Source organism: Xenopus laevis, chromosome 4L (assembly GCF_017654675.1).
Source record: "Xenopus laevis strain J_2021 chromosome 4L, Xenopus_laevis_v10.1, whole genome shotgun sequence".
In the NCBI taxonomy this organism is placed as follows: Eukaryota; Metazoa; Chordata; class Amphibia; order Anura; family Pipidae; genus Xenopus; species Xenopus laevis.
Window position 1 is genome coordinate 67,613,056 of NC_054377.1, and position 26,067 is coordinate 67,639,122.

A 26,067-nucleotide genomic window follows, 5' to 3' on the forward strand; every position below is an offset into this window, starting at 1 on the left:
AAAACCTTTGATTCAAAATCAATCAAATGTGCTATTACTACGACTCATATGATTCTAATTTGGCCGCATACGGACCTATTCTATCGAAAACTGACCTGTTCGGCCAAAAAAAAAAAAAAAAATCAACTTAATTTCGGTTGGTCTTTTTGAATTCAAATTTCGAAGTTTTTCAAATTTGAAACTCGACTCTTGATAAATATGCCCCTATATGTTAACTTTTTAATAGGTGACTAAGTAATTAGATCAACAGCTAATGTCAAACCTTCTCAGTTACAGTACATCAATGTGAGGCACCTCACTCAATCAATTAGAAAGGAACTATCCACAATTCTGAAAGTGCAGCAGTACTGGCTCCCAGAAGGTTTAGGAAAGCACAAGGCTTCAGAATGAGGATTCAAACTTCTGTTTGATTGAATGGGGATGTGAGCTGCTCCCAAAGGTTTTGACTGATGACCTGTAGCCCTCTAAAGTCTTGATCTGCCCTAGTAAAGAAGTAAATGCATGGACAGACAAATAGCAGGTTCACTGTGCTGAATATACACAACAAAAGGGGAAGAGATGGAAAATGAAGAAAAAAACACCAAAAGAATAACATGAAGAACGGTAAACAGGAAAGGTAGATGGAAAGCACATTCTTATGCATAGGATCGTTTTAGTAAACACATTACTTTGATAGGAGAGTGTTGATTTTACAAACCTTTAATAGCCATTATATATCTGCCTCTTTTATTTGTCTGTGTTTCTTAGCCAGAACTTCTCAACGACAATAACAGATGTCTCTGTTTGAACAAGGAAGGCGAACACTCGTCTTGTACAAAAACATCTTTGCACATTTTATTTTTACATAAGGCCTGATTAAAACATGGAGACATGCCAGTAAATAGGTTCTGCAGCCTCTTTGTCTTTTTCTTGTTTAAATTCGAGTTTTTTCAGACATGTCAAATTACGTGGAAAAAAAGTTAAATTCCTATGTTATATTGAAGATAAGATGTTGCTGTTCAGTAGGGAGCAAGGAGTTAATACCCCCTGTGATCCCATGGGGTTGGTGTGAGCGGGTCGGGTCCGGTGCAACCCCCCCTCCAATGGGCTGCCTGCCTGCGTCGCCACTTAAGGAAGATTATCATTGGTGGTTCAGTGGCGGTGCAGCAGCTGAGGGGTTAAAAGCAGGAGCGGGCTTACCCCCCCTCCTTTCCAGCGAAGAGCCGAGCAGGCAGGGCGGCCTGTGCTTGTCCCACCCACCCACCTGGAATTTAATATTTACATTAAAAAACAAAACAAAAAACCCTGTGGTTGTCGCAGCTTGCATGGAGGAGAAATTATATTTACAAGTTACAATTTAAATTCTGGCCTGGTAATGGCAGTTCTTATGTTAATACGTTTGGTAAAGCAGTCTGCTGAGGCAAACAGAGGCTGGCCAGTCTGATTGAAATAATTCAAAGCTGTCATTTATAATGCTTATGTTTATAGCAAGTGGAAGTGTTATAATATGTGTTGGAATAAAATAAGCAGCAGCCTTTCACCACCTGACCTCGTGTCCAGACTCTTTATATATTTCTGGGGTCAACATGCATTGTGAGTTACCAACCCCATGTATTAATGGCAGTGTACTGTATTGAAATCATTTTGACTTTGCCACGGTTGAGAACATCAGACCATCAGCAAAGATAGAGAATTAATACATGGTAGAATTACAGAACTAATTGGCTTCTGGACTGTAGGGAGAAACTGGTGCATCCAGATGAAATCCATGTAAACCCTTGCAGTGTATACTGTTCATGTGCAAACACTGAGCAAGTGTTCATGTGCTCACAAAAGTGTTTTATTGGCTTAATAGTGACAGACAAAAAGGCAAATATTTGGGCTTGATTATACAGCCATCAAAGGGTCAAAGTCACTAAAGACGAATTTTCGCCAACAAACGCTCTGCCACACTTTGCCAGGCATAAATTCATTACCACTACACTAATTCACTAAAATGAGAAGTTGTGTCTCAGCAGCCGAAAGCTGGCAAAGTTTTAATTACCGTATATACTCGAGTATAAGCCGACCCGAGTATAAGCCGAGGTACCTAATTTTACCTACGAAAACTGGGAAAACGTATTGACTCGGGTATAAGCCTAGACACAACTACAGCCCTGTCTCCCAGCAGCGCACATTCTGCCAAAGCGAGCCCCCCCAGCGATCAACCAGACTTCTTTGCAAAGTTGATGGTGACAGAGAATTGCCAAACGGATTACTGTGTGCATTGTCCCACTGTCCCACTACCATGTGCAGAGGGTGCTGTGTGATATTGCAGTCACTGTTAATCTTTCGTATAACCAACAGAGAGCGCTGTGTGATATTGCCATCACTGTTAATCCTTCATATAAGGATATGTGTGATATAGCAGTCACTGTTATTCTTTCATATAACCAACAGAGGGCGCTGTGTGATATTGCAGTCAATGTTAAGAGGGCACACTGTTATTCTTTCATATAACCAACAGAGGGCGCTGTGTGATATTGCAGTCAATGTTAATCTTTCATATAACCAACAGAGGGCGCACTGTTATTCTTTCATATAACCAACAGAGGGTGCTGTGTGATATTGCAGTCACTGTTATTCTTTCATATAACCAACAGATGGCGCTGTGTGATATTGCAGTTACTGTTATTCTTTCATATAACCAACAGAGGGCGCACTGTTATTCTTTCATATAACCAACAGAGGGCGCTGTGTGATATTGCAGTCTCTCCCCAAGCAAACTGTGGTATAGGAATGATTAAAAGTGACTGCAATCTCAGCTACTGCCCACTGACTAAGCCAAGGTAGACTTTTTCAGCACATTTTGGATGCTGAAAAACTCGGCTTATACTCGAGTATATACTGTAGTCAGCAGAAGCATTTCTTTCAATTCTGCCTAGCCAAACTTGGTTATACTCTTACGCTTAGGTCAATTTGAACAGGGCGGGTACATAGAAGTCGTATAGACGTCTTTATTACAGGTGTTGGTTAAAATGCTTGAAGTGGTCACTTATTACAAATTTCCAAGGAAGCAAAATAAAGACTAAAGAGATCCTCTAGTCTAAAACACCCTAAAACAAATGTGACATGCCTTTCAAATTTGGTTAAAAACACCTGCGTTATTTTAGAACTTTTAAGAGTTTGAGGCGTACAGGATATGAGGTCACTGGGCACATCTATTTTTAGGTTTGCGGACAACTGTATACAAGTGCTAAACAGATGGACTTGTTTTGCTTTTTTCCCCACTGCATAGCTGGCTCATATCGGCTATACATAGTTACATAGTTAAATTGGGTTGAAAAAAGACAAAGTCCATCAAGTTCAACCCCTCCAAATGAAAACCCAGCATCCATACACACACCCCTCCCTACTTTTAATTAAAATTCTATATACCCATACCTATATTAACTATAGAGTTTAGTATCACAATAGCCTTTAATATTATGTCTGTCCAAAAAATCATCCAAGCCATTCTTAAAGGCATTAACTGAATCAGCCATCACAACATCACCCGGCAGTGCATTCCACAACCTCACTGTCCTGACTGTGAAGAACCCTCTACGTTGCTTCAAATGAAAGTTCTTTTCTTCTAGTCTAAAGGGGTGGCCTCTGGTACGGTGATCCACTTTATGGGTAAAAAGGTCCCCTGCCATTTGTCTATAATGTCCTCTAATGTACTTGTAAAGTGTAATCATGTCCCCTCGCAAGCGCCTTTTTTCCAGAGAAAACAACCCCAACCTTGACAGTCTACCCTCATAATTTAAGTCTTCCGTCCCTCTAACCAATTTAGTTGCACGTCTCTGCACTCTCTCCAGCTCATTTATATCCCTCTTAAGGACTGGAGTCCAAAACTGAACTGCATACTCCAGATGAGGCCTTACCAGGGACCTATAAAGAGGCATAATTATGTTTTCATCCCTTGAGTTAATGCCCTTTTTTATGCAAGACAGAACTTTATTTGCTTTAGTAGCCACAGAATGACACTGCCCAGAATTAGACAACGTGTTATCTACAAAGACCCCTAGATCCTTTTCATTTAAGGAAACTCCCAACACATTGCCATTTAGTGTATAACTTGCATTTATATTATTTTTGCCAAAGTGCATAACCTTGCATTTATCAACATTGAACCTCATTTTCCAGTTTGCTGCCCAGTTTTCCAGTTTAGACAGATCACTTTGCAAAGTGGCAGCATCCTGCATGGAACCTATAATTCTGCACAATTTAGTATCATCTGCAAAAATAGAAACAGTACTTTCAATGCCCACCTCCAGGTCATTAATAAACAAGTTGAAAAGCAAGGGACCTAGTACAGAGCCCTGCGGTACTCCACTAACAACACTGGTCCAATTAGAAAATGTTCCATTTACCACCACTCTTTGTAGTCTATCTTTTAGCCAGTTCGCTATCCAGGTACAAATACTATGTTCCAGGCCAACATTCCTTAATTTAACCAGTAACCTTTTGTGTGGCACTGTATCAAATGCTTTAGCAAAGTCTAAGTAAATCACATCCACTGCCATCCCAGAATCGAGGTCTCTACTTACATTCTCGTAAAAAGAAATTAAGTTAGTCTGGCAAGATCTATTACGCATAAAACCATGCTGGCACAAACTCATAGTATTATGATTTGCTATGAAGTCCAGTATCTTATCCTTTATTAACCCTTCGAAAAGCTTTCCTAATACTGACGTCAGACTAACTGGCCTATAGTTTTGAGGCTGAGAACGGGATCCTTTTTTGAATAGAGGCACCACATTAGCAATTCGCCAGTCTCTTGGCACAATACCAGATCTCAATGAATCCTGAAAAATTAAGTAAAGAGGTTTGGCAATCACAGAGCTAAGCTCGCTAATTACCCTGGGATGAATACCATCTGGCCCTGGACCTTTGTTAATCTTAACCTGTTCAAGTCTCTTTTGAATTTCTTCTTGTGTGAACCATGCATCATTAGTTGTATTACTAGAATTGGGAGTGTTAAGAAGGAAACCTTCACTTACTGGTTCTTCATTTGTGTAAACAGATGAAAAATACGAGTTCAGAATCTGCGCTTTTATTTTGTTTTCATCAACCAGCTGATCCCCCTCTGATAGTAAGGGTCCCACCCCTTCCTGCTTCATTTTTTTACTATTGACATATTTAAAAAATAATTTGGGATTTTTTTTACTGCTTGCTGCAATATCCTTTTCTATAGCAATTTTAGCTTGCCTTATAGCTTCTTTGCATGATTTATTGGCCTCCTTGTACCTTATAAATGTTTCGGCTGTACCAGCTAACTTGAAAGCCTTAAAAGCACGTCTTTTCTTACCCACCTCAACACCAACGCTTCTATTGAACCAAAAAGGTTTTGCTTTGCAACGACGTTCCTTGCTTACAAGTGGAATATACTGACAAGTATATTTATTAAGCAGCATTTTAAAGACTTCCCATTTTTGTTCTGTGTTTAACCCTGTGAAAAGCATTTCCCACTTAATATGTTGCAGAGATGCCCTTATACTGTCAAAGTTTGCACGTCTGAAATTTAGTGTTTTAGTTACTCCCTTATAGAATTGCTTCTGCAACAGAATCTCAAAGGAGACCATGTTATGATCACTATTCCCTAAATGCTCACCCACACAAATGTTAGAGATGAGTTCAGTATTGTTAGTTATTACAAGGTCCAAAAGAGAGTTATTCCTAGTAGGTTCTTGAACGAGCTGGAATAAAAAGTTGTCATTCAGCATATTTACAAAGCTACTAGCTTTTTCTGTCTTAGCAACCCCATTACCCCAGTCAATGTCTGGATAATTGAAGTCACCCATAGCAACAACTTGACCCAGCTGTGAAGCCGCTTGTATCTGCAAGAGTAGCTGGGCTTCATACTCGACACTTATACGAGGTGGTTTATAGCATACACCAATGATAATTCTTTTTGATACCTTTTGCCCAGTCGAAATCTCTACCCAGAGTGATTCTACACCCTCACCAGTGCCAGCTATTTTTATTTCTTTAGCGCATGGCTTTAATTCAGGCTTTACATACAAACCCACTCCTCCACCCTTTTTAATCCCTCTGTCCCTCCTAAAAAGGGTGTAACCATTTAAATTCACAATCCAGTCACATGTTTCATCCCACCAGGTCTCAGTGATACCAATTATATCATAATTTTTAGAGCATGCAATTAATTCTAGGTCTCCCATTTTACCTGACAAACTCCGTGCATTTGCCAGCATACAGCGGAGGTTACTACTTTTACTTTTGAAATGTGCATTACTTAGTGAAGAATTATACGTTAAGTTAGTATTATTCTGTTTTCCTTGTAACAGAGGGACCTCCTTAGCTGGTAAACTGTATGCCCCCCTCACTCCTCCCCCATGACCCCTTACTAACCCCACTACCCCGTCTACACTAGCTTCCCCATAATCCTTTATCTCACCCACCCCCCTCTTGCCTAGTTTAAACACTCCTCCAACCTCTTAGCCATTCTTTCCCCTAGCACCGCGGACCCCCTTCCATTGAGGTGCAAACCGTCACGGCTATATAGGTTGTACCCCAACGAAAAGTCAGCCCAGTGCTCTAGGAACCCAAACCCTTCCTTCCTGCACCAAGACTTGAGCCACGCATTAAGCTCCCTAATCTCCCGCTGTTTTCCTAAACTTGCACGTGGCACAGGCAAAATTTCAGAAAAGATTACATTGGAAGACCTTTCCTTGATCTTAGAGCCTAGATCCCTGAAATCATTCTTTAAGGTCTTCCATCTACCATTTATTTTGTCATTAGTACCGATATGCACTAAGACAGCTGGGTCGTGCCCAGCCCCACCCAATAATTTGTCTATCCGATCAACCACATGCCGAACCCTGGCACCAGGTAGACAGCAAACTGTTCGGTTGTAGCGATCCGGACGACAAATTACCCTATCCACTTTCCTAATAATTGAGTCCCCTACAACCACAATCTGCTTAGGCCTGACTCTACTCTCCCCCCCACCACTACTAGAGAAACTGGTCTCCCGGCTGTTAGAGAGATCAGCCCCATCTAGAATTGCCAATCCAGAGTTCATACTCCCATCATCTTCACACAATCTGGCAAATTTGTTGCGATGTATAATCTCCGGATCAGCCTCCATTTTCCTTTTGCCCACCTTAGATTTTCTAACTGTCACCCAGCTAGCTGCCTCAACATCCTGCTGCTGTTCTGTTCCCCCCAAACTATCTGACCCCGCTAGGTCCTGCTCAGTGAGCAAAAGACTATGATAGGAGTATGCCCACAAAAAGATCATGCAGTTTGGCTGGAAATATAAGAGATTAGTATGTGTATGATCAGGATAAAGGATATATGGTAAAACTATAATACACTCCCTGACTTTCCCCCCTTATAAAGATTAATTTTGCACCCACCCCAATAATACTGTTCATCTTCCAGAGATAAAAGAAGCAGAGCTCACACAGCTAAAGCTACTGCTGTAAATCATTGCAGACACTCAGCATGTGCATTTATAGCTGATCTGGGCCTGGCTTCCACCAGCCATTATAGAGGGGTACGTTGGGGTGGTTTAGAAGGGGTAACACTAGTTGAATGTACTAGTCTGAAAGGCTATGCCTGTTTGTAATGGAAGTACAAGTAAATAACTTTTTGAAGAACTTTCTTGATCAATGTAGCAGTAAAGGCTTTTATATTTCAATTTTCCTGATCACTTATAAACCAGAAAGTTATTATATGACAAGTGAGGGTATGACATGAGGAGTTGAATGATTTATGTACATCAGTGTGGCTCATTTATCAACACTGACCAAATCTACACCTGGGCACTAACTTGGAAACCAATCACTTTTACGGTTTTATTGTTTTAGCTGCAGTCCGTTGCGCACCAGCTGTTACTGAATTGGGCGAAAAGAAGGTATATGCACAGCGCAACAGCTACATTTCTACAGGAAAGTGTACCTTGTGTATATACCTAAATATTAATTACATAATGTTGCATAACTTTAAGTTGTCTATTGCCACTAGGCAATTACATTGAATGTTTGTTTTGTGTGAAAATGTATGTGCTGCATGGATTTGGCAGGAGGATCTCTGGCACTTGCCTTTTAGGAATTACCGTAAAAAAAAAAAATCTATTAAAAGGACTTTCTTATATTCACCTAGAACAAAAGAAGTTGCAGCTTGTCTTACATTTACATTACATTAAAATGTAATTTTAGTCTTTGTCTTCTGATGGTTTCAAATGGGGCCACTGAGCCCGGTAGACCATAAACTGTTGCTCTGCGAAGGGGCAATTGTATTGTTCTCATTTATTAGCTGAACAAATGAACAAAAAGCTTAAGGGATACTGTCATGGGGAAAAAAAAAAAAAAATCTAAATTAATCAGTTAATAGTGCTGATCCACCAGAATTCTGAACTGAAATCCATTTCTCAAAAGAGCAAACAATTTTTTTTTTTATATTCAATTTTGAAATCTGACATGGGGCTAGACATACTGTTAATTTCCCAGCTGCCCCAAGTCATGTGACTTGTGCTCTGATAAACTTCACTCTTCACTGCAAGTTGGAGTGATATCATCCCCCCCAGCAGCAGCCAAACAAAAGAACAATGGGAAAGTAACCAGATAACAGCTCCATAACACAAGATAACTGCCAGGCAGATCTATGAACAACACTCAATAGTAAAACCCATGTACCACGGAGACTCCTTCAGTTACATTGAGAAGGAAAAACAGCAGCCTGCCAGAAAGCATTTCTCTCCTAAAGTGCAGGCACAAGTCACATGACTGGGGGCAGCTGGGAAATTGACAAAAGGTCTAGCCCCATGTCAGATTTCAAAATTGAATATAAAAAAATCTGTTTGCTCTTTTGAGAAATGGATTTCAGTGCAGAAGTCTGCTGGAGTAGCACTATTAACTGGTGCGTTTTGAAAACAACATGTTTTCCAATGACAGGATCCCTTTAGTCAAAACCCACAAAACAAGAATATCATGCTCTACACAATGCTTTGACCACTTGAGGAGTATGAACAGGCATTTCCACGAAAGCAGAAATTTTATTTTTATCATGTAAGCCTAAGATCATCAAATACAACCAACCTCAATGCTTGCAGTATGTGTACCACACGTACAAATATCACATTTTCATTGTATCACTTCCTTAAGGGCAAACCTTTTAGTATGTAACTAAACATTTAATACTCTTTAAATGATTATTAATATTAATGTAATGTAAATTATAAATGCCAATAACCAGTTGTAAAGGCAACGGTAAAGCGCAAATCAAACAAATCTTCACGTGAAGTTTTAAGGTTTATTAAAATGTTAAACACATAAGTGATATTAAAAGCCTATTAAACTGAATGCATCCTGCTTGATAATGACACTTATGCTTATCAGTTCCAATAAGATATTATTCAGGTTTCAAAGAGTCAAGTGCCTATCCAACAATTACTAAATCTTCAGAAGGAAACTCGTATTCCGGGACTTCAAGATTCAATGGAGCAGGACCCTTGCGAATTCTACCAGATGCATCATAATGGGATCCATGACAAGGGCAATAATAACCACCAAATTCACCAGCATTGGCAATGGGCACACAACCAAGGTGAGTGCACACACCAATCAAAATGACCCACTCTGGCTTCTTCACCCTGTCAAGGTCATGTTGTGGGTCCCTTAGATCACTGAGGCTGACCTGGGCTTCTTGATCAATTTCTTTTGCGGTTCTGTGACGCACAAAGAGTGGTTTTCCTCTCCATTTGAATGCCATATTCTTGCCTTCTGGTATGTCAGACAACTTTATTTCGATCTTTGACATAGCCAGCACATCAGCGGATGCACTCATACTTGTGACAAACTGAGAAACTGCATTTTTGGCAGCATAAGCTGAGGCCACTGCTGTAGCTCCAGTGACTAAATACGAGAAGGTTTTCCTGGAGTCGCTGCTGGTTTGAGAAGATTTTGTACTGTCCAAGACTTCTGGTCTGCGATAATCGGAGAAGTCCGGTACAGTTACATCACTATGGAGAAAGCGTACACAGGAGGCACCTATGGAAAGAGAAAGACATCTAGTATTAGCTACATCTTCCTTTAGGTATTTCACATTTTAACAACAAAAAGTTAAGACAAATAGAAGATTGTTGTTCATTTCAAAATTGAGCAAGCCATATACATTATAAACACAAGAAAGCTCTACAGAAATATCTGGCCAATTGTACCACAGGCTGATACATCAGATACGCCTCAAACTGTAAGCGTGTCTCCAAGCTTCCAGTTTCTATTAATGAAGCAACTAGAATACTTGTTCCTACGAGACAGTTTGTATATGAAATGGGCTACAAATAAAGCTTGGAATAAAGGAATGTTGGTGAGGTTAGTAAACAGGTTGGGTGGATTTGTCTTTATAGCACCTACATATGTAATTAGTATATTGCTGTTGCGCAGCAGAAGGAATGCTTCTTTTGTCTGTATCCAAGTGCTAGACAGACAACCCCAACCTGTTTATTAACATTAGGCACCTCAGATAAGCAAGTTAAATGCAGGCTGCTAATTAACTTTACAAACTGTGAAGCCTACCCCCTCCCCCCCTTCGAAGGGCCCAGCTTGGAGGTCAAAAAAGGTGAGGATCAACACTTATTTGTGGATTTAGATATTCTTGGGGGAATCTGGGGAAATGCTGGAGAAACTAAAATCTGCATATCATACAATTTCATTAAGGGGATAGAAGCTGCACTAGTAGTCTGGTAACTGCTTTAAAGATGAAAGGAAGGCATAAGCGGGGGGGGGGGTAAAGCATTACATTGCCAAATAGCAAGAAAAGCAAAACTTTCCACCAGCCATTTCTTATTCCACTATAGGCCTACATAACTCTAAGGCAGATATATGACAATAAGGCAACTACAAAAAGCCTCCAGATGGCTGGCTTATAGAAGTGCCTTATTACAGATAACACGTTTGCGTCCAGAGAGCACGAGTACAAGCAGTTTTCTTGTATCACAACATTTCCTTCTGGATTGGGCAGTTAAATAGAAAATAGATAAAAGAAACTGTACTTTTAATATGATATTCCCTGAGCCAACCTAACGTAATACTGTACGTACAACGAAGCCACATCCAGAGATTTAATAAAACAGCGTGACCTTGGGGGGCGTGTGTTTCAATAGACTGTCACTATCGCAGTTTAAACAAACACGTTCCGTTCCTCATTTGAAATGAGATAAAACGACTGTTCTGCCCGAGTTCCATTACCATTAATTGCAGCCGAAGCGGAAAGGCCGCAGCTCGGAGCCTGCCCATTCAAGGACTCTCGGCACAGGAAAGGTTTCTTCACGTCCAGCAAAACCTTATCCGCCTGGAGCACCGCTCCGGACACCAGGGGCTTAAGCTGACCGGCCACGGCATATGACGTAGCCGACAAGTAAGGCGCTACAGAACCGGACCGAGCGGCCAGGGACAACATGGCTACAGACACAGCTGAAACCTCAACACCGGTCACAGCGACCTTAACCAGGAAAAAGGAAGTAGCGCGATAAAACGTAATGTCGTCACATAGCGTGAACGTGTGTGAAGCACGTCGTTTAAGGGTTCCAGAAGCTGGGCGGGACTTACAATATTACGTAACAATTGAACGTCTTGTTTTCTTGCCAGTACTCTTGAGTATGCGGATAGTAAAGTTGTGTATGTTAAAAGTAAAAAGATAACCGACGCTACAGCTTGCTGGCTCTCCCACTCGCTCCTGTGTGTGCGATTAAGTACAAAAGCATAAAAGTTTTATGTGGGTGATACCAAACTAAATACTGTTTTACATAGCTTAGCCGCTTCCACTTTATGGGCATTGGTTTATTGTGCCCAAAAAAAGAAACAGTTATCTTTAAAGAGATTTGCCATATTATTTCTTATAGTGAAACTATATTCACTGGTTAGAATTTGAAAATTGTAGGTTTCAAAATGTTCTTTATATTGTCCCTATGGATTCTGCTCTTTTATCTCTATAGTCCCATTGCCTATCCTAAACTCTCCCTGTATTCTCCTTTTTGTTATCCAGCCCCTTCAATTCCTCATCTCCCTTAGCTAGGGTTGCCACCTTTTCCGGAAAAAATACCGGCCTTCCTATATGTAGGGGTCCATAGGGGTTAATCTGCCCCTATGGCTTTAAAGGAACAGTTCAGTGTAAAAATAAAAACTAGGTAAATAGATAGGCTTTGCAAAATAAAAACTGTTTCTAATATAGTTAGTTAGGCAAAAATGCAATGTATAAAGGCTGGAGTGACTGGATGTCTCACATAATAGCCAGAACACTACTTCCTGCTTTTCAGCTCTCTTGGTTTACACTGACTGGTTACCCTGGCTACCAGGCAGCAACCAATCAGTGACTTGAGGGGAGGCCACATGAGTCATTTCTGTTGCTTTTGAATCTGAGCTGAATGCTGAGGGTCAATTACAAATTCACTGAACAGAAATGTACCATGAGACCCCCCTTCAAGTCGCTGACTAACTCAGAGTTAAAGAGCTGAAAAGCAGGAAGTAGTGTTCTGGCTATTATATTAGACATCCAGTCATTCCAGCCTGTATATATTACATTTTTGGTTAACTAACTATATTAGAAACATTTTTTTATTTTGCACAGCCTATCTATTTATCCAGTTTTTATTTTCACACTGAACTGTTTCTTTAAGGCCCTACCCTTTTCCTTAGTTACTAAGCAAAAGCCTATGTATCGATTTGAGTTTAAGCTCAGTGTTATCGGCCAAGAGGTTTAATGACAACTTCCTGCCACACTGCACTATAGTGTGTGTAAGGAGTGCCCTCTTCCTCTTTGGCTGCTGATCCAGCTTGGTGTGCCCAGGGGAGCCTGGGTACAGCAAGGCACAGAAAGGCCCATGTGCTCTGGAGAGAAGAAGTCGGGGACCAGGAAACCCTTTGAATGAGGTTTAGCTATAGTAGGGCAGACTTGTAATAGTCTCTCTAGGAGAGAAAGGTAGATACGTGAGTAAACCTGGGGATATCGTCATTCGGACTAATAAACAGTTTCTTGTTTGCATCATAAGAACCTCCTGGCGCCCAATCATTTTTGTATGTTTTGTATGCACAGTAGCCTGAGTGTTGTAGTTGCACTACAACTTAGAGGGAATGCTTCCACTTAGCAAAGGCCCTGATCCTGAAGTGTGTGTCCAAATGTAAACATGCCCTGCTCACTAGCTGGAAAGTGATGGTGTGGATGGCCCAGGTTGGCTTTACATACAGTATATATTTATTTTTTTCCATATTAATATCATTGGGATCAACCATCATTTTACCGGCCAGGTAAAAGAGCCCATACCACCCAATTAGGGTTGCCACCTTTAATGGAAAAAAATACTGGCCTTCCTGTATATTTAGATTTTTTTCCTTATTAATAACATTGGGGTCAAGCATCATTTTTCTAGTCAGGGCGGTAAAATACTGGCCAGGTGGCAACCCTACACTCAATATTTTAAAATCAAAAGTGAGAACAATTGAGGCTATGCCCCACTCAGTTATACCAAGATAAAATACAAAATTTTTAGCTTGTCACTAAAGCTGGGCATAGATGTACTGATAATATCATTCTGCATGGTTTTCACAATGTGTATGGCAGGCTGTGATGACCATAACAAACAAGGGAAAGTTGTGCTCACCACTAGTGTTTAAAATCATTAGGCGGGGGTGCAATGAGGGTGTGACCACAAAAAAACATATAGACAAATACAAGATTCCTCTGCACTCAACCCATTATCAATATATTTAAGACAGCGACATTTTGTGCAAACTGCTACTGAAAAATGCCTTACCCTTTAAACAAAACAGGGATTGTTTGTCCATATATTGCAATATATTTAAGCTGGCCAACTACGTCAAAGTCATCCCATATCTGGCCAGTCCTATGCTCAATTTTCATCTGATTCATTAAGAATTCTATGGTTTAATTATACATTTTATAAAAGGGACGAATACGTTTTACCTGCAACTTACTAGCTGCTTTCAAAGTAAAACTCCCAAACTTGGCTGCCCTTCTATTAGACACCAGTGGGATCACCTGACTATAGTTGGAGGGGGTGGGAGCTACAACATGGAGCTGGTCACTGCTCCTGTATAACTATAACAAACAAGGGAAAGTTGTGCTCAAACTAGTGGTGAGCACAACTTTCCCTTGTTTGTTATAGTTATACAGGAGCAGTGACCAGCTCCATGTTGTAGCTCCCACCCCCTCCAACTATAGTCAGGTGATCCCACTGGTGTCTAATAGAAGGGCAGCCAAGTTTGGGAGTTTTACTTTGAAAGCAGCTAGTAAGTTGCAGGTAAAACGTATTCGTCCCTTTTATAAAATGTATAATTAAACCATAGAATTCTTAATGAATCAGATGAAAATTGAGCATAGGACTGGCCAGATATGGGATGACTTTGACGTAGTTGGCCAGCTTAAATATATTGCAATATATGGACAAACAATCCCTGTTTTGTTTAAAGGGTAAGGCATTTTTCAGTAGCAGTTTGCACAAAATGTCGCTGTCTTAAATATATTGATAATGGGTTGAGTGCAGAGGAATCTTGTATTTGTCTATATGTTTTTTTGTGGTCACACCCTCATTGCACCCCCGCCTAATGATTTTAAAAACTAGTGGTGAGCACAACTTTCCCTTGTTTGTTATAGTTATACAGGAGCAGTGACCAGCTCCATGTTGTAGCTCCCACCCCCTCCAACTATAGTCAGGTGATCCCACTGGTGTCTAATAGAAGGGCAGCCAAGTTTGGGAGTTTTACTTTGAAAGCAGCTAGTAAGTTGCAGGTAAAACGTATTCGTCCCTTTTATAAAATGTATAATTAAACCATAGAATTCTTAATGAATCAGATGAAAATTGAGCATAGGACTGGCCAGATATGGGATGACTTTGACGTAGTTGGCCAGCTTAAATATATTGCAATATATGGACAAACAATCCCTGTTTTGTTTAAAGGGTAAGGCATTTTTCAGTAGCAGTTTGCACAAAATGTCGCTGTCTTAAATATATTGATAATGGGTTGAGTGCAGAGGAATCTTGTATTTGTCAGGCTGTGATGACCCCAACACAGTGCTAGAGGGTATTGCATGGATAGGAAGGGGAGAGCTTCGATTTCTGCTGTTCTGATTGTTCAGCTTTTGGTCTGAAGGAATGGGGCAATATAGACACTGTGTGTGGCCCATCAAATGGTATCCATCCATTTATGTCCCACAGGCCAGTGCAGTGTATGATCACCTTTAGTCTGAAATTGAAAACTATCCAAAACCAAATAAAGGTCCCCATAGACACAAACATTTTTCTATGGTGAACGACCGATTTTAGCGAAATCTGACCAATCCGTCAAGTTATCGCTAAGTTAGTGGGAATCGAATGATCGTACATCATACAATTTTTTATCCGACATCTGTCAGATAATTGATCAGCCCACTTAAAAAAAATGTTATCGGTCTTAGTGTAATCTATCTATGTTTGCAGGGCCAAGCAGGCAGCTACCCTCAGTTTTCCTGGCAATATAGCCTGAAATAGTCTTTTTAGTTGATGGACAAATCGTACATTTAAATGATAGTTTCAAAATAATCGTGGTCTCACGATAACGAAAAGATCTTTTAAAGACCTTTACATCTATAGCCAGTTTAAGACTGAAATTTGATTTAACCTTTTCCGGCCTGGGTGAAGTAAAGGAGAAGGGAAATGACTGACAGAAAGGTGACAGGGATGTGATTGTGAAACCTAAAGCTAAGAGAATATAAGGTGCTCTTACCCCATTGTTCTCTCCTCCCTGGGTCCTCTTATAATAAGTTTTTGTCAATAACCACCCATCTAAATGAGAGCAGTGCATCAAATAGCTACTTCATTCTGTTAGGGGACAGTAATTTGACTACCTTATATAAATATCAAACCGTCAAACCTAACTAACTCACAGGATGTAAAACAACCTAAATGTCGCTATGTAATACCATTAAACTGTATAGGCAGTAACTACCATAGGAAAATTCTAACTTTTGTTCTACATCTATCTTCAGTTTTATATTTAAACCATTATCTGTCAACAACAGTCCCAATTCATTTAGCAACATCATTGGCATCAAGGTTATTCAGCCTTGTAAGATAACATAAAAAAATCAATGGATTCCCAAATGTGGGGCTGGCCCCTTGGGTCTTGTAGTAGTGGCAAGGGGGACTCAGCTTGAATTCCAGTAACAGTGAGCTTTGAGTTTACCTCTAAGTGGGCTTGAACTAAAAAAAAGTCAGACATGTACACCCTTTTTTTTTTGAAAATGTATGAATTTGATCAGACTAAATTACTAGTCAACTTCCAAATGGTTCCAGCCAGTGTCGGACTGGATACCAGGAAAACTCCCGGTGGGCCCAGGTGTCAGTGGGCCTCTTGCTACTAACCATATTTGGTCTATTTCATGGCCATTCCCTATTTCTTTATGGGCTTTATAATGGAAGAATAGAGTATAGTATGTAGAGAAAAGACACTAGGAGAATAAAGAGGTTTAGTGAGGAGAGAAGGTATAATAGTTTGGAAAGTGGGCCCTCAGCCTAAGATTTTCTGCTGGGCCCCTGGCATCCCAGTCCGACACTGGTTCCAGCACCCCCACACCCAGCCCTCTAATGGTCATCTTATGCCTTCAAATTAGGTGTTGGTCTTGGGGATCTCTCACCAATAACTTGTACACCAGAGAAGTATTAGTCTGTAAGACTAACTCTGTGGTTAGGAGACACATTTGCTAAGAAATACTACCTTCCCGGGCTAAGAAAAATATTAAACAGGTAATAGTTAGGAAATGTGGAAATTTATGAACTCTAGGGGTCATTAATAGCTGCAAGCAAAGCTGTGGCTCTGCTAAATTTGGCATCCCATTCATTAAAGAAACTTCCACATAAATGCCCTGCCTCCTGCTGCAAATTTTACACCGTTGCACCTATTGCCACCAACACTGAACTAGGTGGTAGTTTCTGGTTTTCACATCAGCCTGCGTCAATTACTGCAGTGCGTTCCGCAGAGAAAATAGAATGTACATACCACTTCAATTAGTATTGAAGTGTAAGCGCATTAGCTTCAATAATGCCAAGTGCTTTGAACCCTTGGAGAACCTTCACCCTTGGAAACCTATTTGACAATGCTGCCAAAGCTCCAGTATTTTACATTGTGCTTCATTCTTCTGATAAAATATTTACTGAATATTTAAGCTTTGTACACCTCTACATCTATGTTGTTCAACCTTTGGTGGAACAAAAACTGACCTTCCTATTTCTGCCATTATTATCTATCAATGGCAATGGCATTGGTTTATCCCTTTTACTTTCTGGATGATTAAAATACTTACCAAGTGAAAATGCTATTGCTGAAGACATTTTATTGTTTCTGCATATTCAAAAAGCTGCTATAAGCTTTATCAGTTTTAGTCAGTGTCATGCTATGGCATAGGATGTGTCTTCCAAATAAATAATAAGCATAACTGTTCAATCAGTTTGCTTTTGAATCTGACGTACGTGCTAAGGATCAAAAGTAAAGTAGCTGAACAAGTATGTGTTAGAGATATGTGAAGCAGGACGTTGGGTTCTGGCTAGTACATTAGACATCTGTTTACTCCAGCCTTTACGGATTGCATTTTTGGTTATCTAACTTTATTGAAAACATTTTTTTTTTTTTTGCACAGCCTATTTACGCAATTTTATTTTTACACTAAACTGTTCCTTTAAGTGGGTTGTGTTACCAAAAGTGCCACACTTTTTTTGGCTACAATTGCTATGGTAAACCTTTATACTAGCATACTGCATGAATTAGGACTCAGGGTTGTGAAAAAAAAAATCACTGCTAGTTAGTGTTAATTATGAGGGCCTTCCCATCCATTTTGCCCTTTAATTACTGGAGATGTTTTTAAAGTTTACTTACTTCCACTTTGAGACCAGTATTTTCAAATGTCAGGTGCAGATGACGCCCTCACACATAATTCTTTTTATGCACCAATATAAGATTACATATATTCTTCTCATATATGGGCAGCAAATTATTGTACCTTATATAAATGTTATATAAACATTTTCAGATTGAGTTTACATGCATGGTCAACGCTAAAACGGTCTTTCCCCTTATCTTAGTTTATTGGGGTCTTAAAGAATAACTCTGACCCAATGATTTGTGAACAGCAGATAATAGACACGATAGAGTGATTCCTGTCCTGTGGTTACAACAGCTTGTTTCTTATTGCAGTTCTCTGTAAGGACATAGAGAGAGAGAGTATGTTCCATTAATATAATTAATATTATATTGGTATTAGCTACGTGCTATACTATTTTTTACTAAGCTTAGTCAGATTGTAGGGATAATTGGAAAACTATCCAGACAGGTGATGTTTTGGGCAAACTGTGCTCTGATCCACCTGTAAGTTGGTGCAGTAGGGGGCAAAGTTTATGTGACCACTTGGTGACTGGTTAAAGTTGTGGTCTCAAAAGATAAATTAAAGGGCAATAGTAGTTCTTCAAGAAAAGCCCCATCTGAAGCATTAGAGTGTGGGTTCTGTTAGCCCACATCTCTGATTGGGGAAACAGTTTTGATGTGAGAGGTGCCCTTTAAATAGACACAAAGAAAAAATTGTTCAAACAAAATGTTGACCTTGTGCAACAACGTTTATTACAATACCCAATATTAACAATAGTTATTAGGTATGGTAGAAAAGCACAACAGCATAGTTGCACCCTCTTAATAATTTGTAGGAAATTACTGTACTCGTTTAAGTACAGTTTAGAAATTGGCAGTATAACGCCAACGCTGTGCAATGCCAGCAGGAAAGGATTTACATTCCTGGAACCCTCCTGTGCCACCAGTAAATCTGTTTTTTGTCTCACTCAGAGCAGGGGAATATTGGGCAAATAGCTCAGTACTCTCAGGCATAATAGACTCCCTGCAAAAGTAAAATGAAAACAGTGATCATTCATAATGCACCCTCTGTTGTTTTAAACTGGTCTTCTTCTCTAACTAAAATGTTTCGTTCTTTTATTAATGTATCGTGAACAGCAAAGAAAATATATTATTTATTACTGTTGCTGGACCTTTCATTGTGCAATAACAAATCTGATTTATCTCTTCGTCTTAAAACACAAAAAGAACACATTTTTTCTGAAGGAATGGTTTAGCTTTGAACATACCAGGCAGTAACTAATTCTAAGATCATTTTATAGGGGAAGACTTATGACACAAATGTGCAGTATTGCCCCTACAGTACAGTCAAAATAATTCATAAAACTGGGTATATAAACCTACAATCATGCAAACTGTAATGTACCATCCAAAAACATGAACATAGATGCACCTAGTAATCAAAATGAAAAAGCAAAATATATATATATAGAAATAGGGAACATAAAAAAATGTGCTTAAGTAAGAGGAAAAAGAGGTAAGGTGCATAATGTTATAACAAGCCTCAATTTGAATTTTCTCAGCAAGATATCACAATCATCATTATTTATAGATATAAGTATACTGAAAATATCAACAGTGCACTGCAAGCACAGAGTGCCATTCATCAGTACTTTCCTGCTACCCCATGTAACCATTATCTCAATCATAATACAAGGATAGTATAGTAAGTGCAGAATATTGGCAGTTTCATGCAACTGATGGATGCTGCAAATGTCACTTTTTCACTTTGAGAACAAATTCTTAACGGCAGGCCTGTTCATCTGTCTCTCAGCTGGAGATCAACAACTACAGAGAGATTTGAGGACTGAATCAAAAGAGAAAAATAAAAATGCTGCATTTTTCCAATAGACCCCTGGAAAAGTTTTATTCAATCCTAAAATATAAATAGTATTGCAGGATTGATCACCATTATAAATGTTACTTTACATTTTAGCTGCTGGAGAGTGTAAGGATTAGTAGTTCAATAACAGCAGGAGAGTCAGACTGTATGTTAAACAGTTCATGGATTTCCTGCTCTTATCAAGCTACAACTCCTCTCTGCCAGGGATTCTGGGCATTTTTGTCAAGTGCTAGCAGGAGAACTACAAGTTGTACATCTCTACTTAAATATAGTAATTTGAAAGGCATGGCAATTGCATTGCATGGCAATTGCTAATCCAGGTGGATGTGTCTGGAGAGTATGGGATCAACAAAGCCCAGCAGAGTTCTGCCCTAAAGGGACATTTCTTCTAGTGAAGGTCTGGGATCAGGGACCCCATGAATGAGGTAAAATCATTTAACTCCCTGATCCATGTCTGCTCTAGGGTACAGCTTGGCTAAGAAACCCTAAAGGTGAACTGTTAAACCTACCAGGTCATCTCCACATTGGTGTCACAGAACCCCACTCTACCTACTGTATGACTGTATCTGACATCAGCATGTTACAAATACTATCTATGTGTATTTATCTTTGAGTATAACTCTGTGGCCCTTTGACAACAAAGCCTTTGCTCTGTTTTATTAACAAGAACCTCTGGTGTCCTTTATTTTAACACAACAGCAAGTAGTTCCACAACACCCTCACCTTTCTCTTGCACTTAGTCATGCAGTGTGACCCATGTTCTACTGTTTCACTAGCTTTGGAAGCCCTGATTTAAAGAGGGTAAAGTTACACTCACGCACATAAACCACAAAAAATATTGGTGTCAACATTAGGTCATGCCCACAATGACAAGTTACCTTGCAATTGGTGCAAACCTTAATCCCTTGTAATATAAAATTATATTCAAAGTAACGATAGGTATGAAGAGAAACAGTGTAACAATGTTATAAATGGGTGAATGTGTCATTAAAATCCTGTAAAAATCATGTTTAAAAACACATATGGAAGGATGTGATGGACCCTTACGCTATCTACATGTACTATCTCTAACTTACAGGACTTTTATGCCATTGCCTGTCCATCTACTGGTTTGTGCTACAATCATCAGGCCATAAATAAATTCAATTATGCATGTGCAACAATTTGAGAAGGTGACATGATATGGTGGGTGTGGCCCAATTTTGACACACACTTTACTAGGTGCAAGTCAGTTGCCTGTTGAGGCACAACAAGCTAACCATAAAAAAATCCATATACAGCAGATGTTAAGTCTATGATTTCTTTGCATCCATGCTTGCTGTACTTTGCACTTGTGCACAATTTATCAAAGTAGACTGAACCAGCTTAAGGATAAAGTTGAAAAGAGCATATAAAGCTGAAACATTGAAATCACAAATAAGTGCATGCATATTTTTTTGTATGCAATTTTGCACTTTACACTTTTTTTTGTTCCTCTATGTGCTGCTAGTATACTGTACATCTTAATGTTTCTCTGCTAAATATTTGTAGTATTTTGTCTCCTAAGATTTTTGTTTCTCTTCTCTTCCCTCTTTTCTTTCTTTCATTATCTTGTCTCTCCCTTTCATAATATATAAGTGTGTGAAACTGTTATTTCATAGAACACCAAAGTTTTAAAATCTGGCCTACACAAAAAAGCTTTAAATTTTACATCTCCCAAGAAAGCTTTCTAGAATATTTGTGCTGGGGACTCTTAAGGCAATTAGGACATTAATTCTTCAATAAAGCAAAGAAATAACTGCAGACAACAAGATAAAACTGAGAATTCAACAGAGTGAGAGCATGTCCTCGCATGGTAATGTCTATGATTTCTTAGTTTGGCTAGAGAAATTCCATATACTTAGATTGTTTTATAATAAAGCTATAAATCTCAATGTCAAGTTCATCTTCTAAGACGACAGCAATGTCATTCCTAAAATATTACTCTTTGAGTGCAGGGCGAATCTCTGAAACCTTTATTTTAAGTGAAAAAGTGAAAGTCAATGAAGGAGACACAATTAAAGCAACGGTACTAACTACAACTGCAACTTTTAGGTGGATTAAACCGCAGACTGTGATTTTATCTGATTTCTCTTTGAGGTTTCAGTTGTAGAGGTCAACACTTCTGAGCAGTAAATAACTTTTCATATTTTGCCCCTGAAAAAGCACTATGCTAAAGAATTTCATTGTCTGTAGCAAGTACAGTATGCACATTTTTCCCTATGTGTACCACCAAATATTCAGTCCTTCCAAAGAAACATTAATGTGTTTTGAATCATGATACTATGCTACACATTTCCATTAAAGAGCTACAGGGTGTTATGTTTTGGGGTAGCCGAGGATGGGTATTTTAAATTTTTATTGTATTTAAAAGTATATGAGAAATTTACATTATTACAACATTTATGTACAGAGTATATAGTCCTATCAATCAGAGCTGGATTTTGTATTTAAATGGAAAAAGTGCCAATGGGTCAACTGCTGCTACAGAGTATTTGTGGTCACATACAGTAGGTCATGATTTCAGGTTAAACCTTTTAGTGTAATTCCAGAAAAGAAAACTGCGCTCAGATCAAATAACCCAGTTTACTTTCTTTGTATTGATAGTATTCAAGATAATATTGTGCAGGGCTCTGATGAGTGGGAAATCGTATTTTAACAATGTTATATGACAGCTGTGAGAGATATTTTATATTCTGCTGCCACCAAACGAAAACTCCTAGCTCTCTCCAACCAAGTGTGTCGGTTGGTGTTTGCTCTGTCATAGAGGATGTGAACTGTATGGCAAAAAAAAGTATTTATTTAGTTGTTATGTTTTTCTATAGAAACGATAGGTTTTGTTGGACAAAATAACAGAAATAGAACTTAAAACATTATTTAAATAGTGGAGAGTCATATTAAGTTGATTGACAAGGATTTAATAGGTCTGACAATCAACTATTTTTCAAAACAATATGATGCACCAAATATGTGGTGTTTATACAAATGGCCTGTAGATGTCACTGTGCTCAGACATACTGTGCATACTTCCTGGACAGCTTAAAAAGTGAAAGTTACTGTTATGTAATGGCTGTCTGACTCTGCTAATAAAGCACTGTTATACTCTACTCATCCTCGTATACCCAAAACATAACAGATGGATGTCTCTTCTACCTCTGCAGCAGCCTGCAGCTTTTCTTCCAAACCCTTGTGAGCCTACCATACCTTTTACTGCTTGTATCCTATGTTTGAAAATTACATTATTGCTGCTGACCAAGGGGAGATTTCTGCTGCTAGAAAGCGTGCTTTACTTATTCACTGCCTGGGAGCAGAGGGACAGCGTATATTCTATACATTACCATTACCTGATGATAGTTATGAAACTGCTCTTATTGCTATAAAGAACTTTTTCGTGCCAAGAGTAAATATGTTTGCTGAAAGATATAAATTCCGCCTACGTGGACAGTGTAATGGCGAATCCACAGAACAGTTTGTAGCAGCTTTGAGAGAGCAGCGGCAGAGGCTAAAACTCTCAGTCAGGGAACTGCTGGGAATGTACAGATTGTGAATTCAACACTGTGGCCTAATAATGCACAGTCACAGGCAAAATACAGTGCCAAGGAAAGGGATTCACCTACACTGCAAAACAAATAAAAAATACTGCTTTTGCTGTGGTTAAAAACAACACACTACTACAAATGTTACAGTATTAAGGGGCAATTAGATTTAAACAGCCACAGCCAAGTTAGAAAACAAAAGCAAAGATCTGATTGGTTGCTATGGGCAACATCTCCAGAAATCTCTCCAGATATTTATCTCCAATGTTAGTAAACATGCCCCCTAGTGTGGATAAAGCTGGTACATTTATTCCAGACAAGTTTATATGCACAGTGTCAGTGTCAGTGTCAGTACTGCTTTTGCTGACAAGGGACACCCCATTAACCTGATGCTTGATACGGGTTCAGCTTTTTCTATACTACCAAAGGATATTTTCTTGAAATACTTTGACTGTACAATTTGAATCAAATACTGCAAAATGTGACTTTTACATTGTGAATAAGGGTACTGCTATACTTGGGGTCTCTTTGTTGCATTAAACCTACAATTAGTTGATGGTCTCATTACTACAGCACCAGTGCCTGCCACCAGGGGTGCTTCGCCAATGAGGCGAGTTGAGGCTGTCAACTATGGACGGCAGTGCCCCACTAGGTACCAGGGGCAGCAAAAATGCTGCTCCTGGTACTTTAAGAGCGAATTTCCAGGAGAGGGGGGGCAGCAGCAACTGCTGCTGCCTCAGGCGGCGGAGGGGCCAGGATCACCCCTGCCTGCCACACAGCCAGTATCTAAAATGTCACCACAAAGCAACTGGGTTGTGCAAAGAACTTTGTACACAAAGTTAAGTTGAGACCAGATGTAAAACTAGTACGCCAGAAATTGAGGCAATTGGCCTACTCTATAAGGGAGACTGTCTCACAGAAACTAAAGAAGCTGGTAGAGCAAGATTGTGTGTTGATCTCCGTGAACCTAATAAAGCAGTTGTTATGGACAATCATCCCTTGCCACACATAGAGAAAATATTTTCAGAACTCCGAGGAGTAAAATTATTTTCTACTCTGGATCTTTAGAGTGCTTATGATCAAGTATTACTGCATGAGGAAAGTAGAGGCCTCACTGCATTTATCATACATGATGGTTTGTTTCGGTTCAAGCGTGTACCTTATGGACTGGCTTCAGCACAGAGTTGTTTTCAAAGACTGATGTCTTCTATATTCCATGGCATACCTGGTGTAGAATGCTACTTGGATTATATAATTGTCTAAGCTCCAACTATGGACAAGTACCTAGAAAAGGTTCTGAAATGCATTGATTCTGCAGGACTGAAACTGAAACTTTCTAAATGGATTACTGCCTGACCCTGACCATGTTAATGCTGTTACACAAGCACCTCCTCCATCTGATTTCCAGACCTTTACAATCTTTCTTAGGTCTTACTTCATTGTATTCTAAGTTTATTCCCAACTATGCTTCAGTTGTGGAGCCACTTAACTTTGAGTCTGGTGTGGTTAGAGTCTGCTCAACATAGCTTTGAAATAGTGAAACAGCTAATTGTGAACAGTCCAGCACTAGCTTTATTTGATCCTGCACTACCCACTATGATCACTACAGATGCTTCAGACTATGGCGTTGGTGCAGTTCTCACATGGATCCATGCTGATCATACAGAGAAAACTGTTGCATTTGCATCCAGAACACTTACAGAGACAGAGCGTAAGTATTCCACTGTTGAGAAAGAAGCTCTAGCATGTGTTTGGGCAACAGAAAAATGGAGAACCTACCTATGGGGTAGAGAATTTACCTTATGCACTGATGATAGCCCTTTAACTACACTGCTTACAACAAAGGAAAACTAGGAAGAGCTGGAATACATATAGCTAGATGCTACAAGATGCAATACAAACCAGGTTTGAAAAATGTTACTGCTGATTGTTTGTCACATTTACCTTTACCTGCAGCTTCTGATACACTGGATAAGGACATATAAGTTGTAGCATTGACTGATTTACTATCATCTACAGTTACAGCTGCTGATTTTAAGCAAGCTTGCCTCACATGTCCAATTCAAGTAAAACTATGGGACATCTTACAAAGCAAATGGCCAAATGCTGAGAAGAAACTAAGTCCTGATCTACAAACTTACTACAGGATTAGTAGATGACTATGTTGTCCGTGGAGCTCATTGTTTACTGGAAAAGCTCATACAACTTGCACATGAGATTCATCAAGGAATTTGTACAAAGACTACGAGAACTATACTGGTGGCCAGCAATGGATGCTGATGTGGTAACTGCCATTAATTCTTGTGTTACAGTTTGTCTCATATGAGTTTGAATCCTTTCTGAGAGAGAGGAATATTGTGCATTGGAAATCTTCAGTGTATTACCGACAAGCAAGTGGAGAAATCGAGCGATTTAACAGAAGTCTGAAAGAAGCACTACAGATAGCAAATCTAACTGGGAAATCTTGGAAAGTATTTACAACAGAGTTCCTACATACCGTATATACTTGTGTATAAGCCGAGTTTTTCAGCACCCAAAATTTGCTGAAAAACTCTACCTCGGCTTATACGCGAGTCATACGCAGAAGGCTGCAAAACAGGCTGCACTTCATGAGCTCCTCCGTGTCCCCTGCACCCCTGATGGGGCTCCTAATCCAGCGCTTCCTACCGTAAGTACCAGCGCACAGTAGAGGAGATGGACTATTCAGGGATGGAGATCAATGCGGCCCCTATTGAAACGCTCTGTTGCCGGGAAT

General features: G+C 39.5%; 1 protein-coding gene across 1 annotated transcript; it reads right to left on the minus strand.

Annotated features, from left to right (window-relative positions):
* Positions 1–9,265: 9,265 nt before the first annotated feature.
* uqcrfs1.L (ubiquinol-cytochrome c reductase, Rieske iron-sulfur polypeptide 1 L homeolog) lies at positions 9,266–11,469 on the minus strand. The gene is given in 2 exon segments (NM_001097031.1): positions 9,266–10,016; positions 11,217–11,469. Coding segments are annotated over 2 exon segments (822 nt in total). The 5' UTR covers positions 11,428–11,469; the 3' UTR covers positions 9,266–9,405.
* Positions 11,470–26,067: the final 14,598 nt, after the last annotated feature.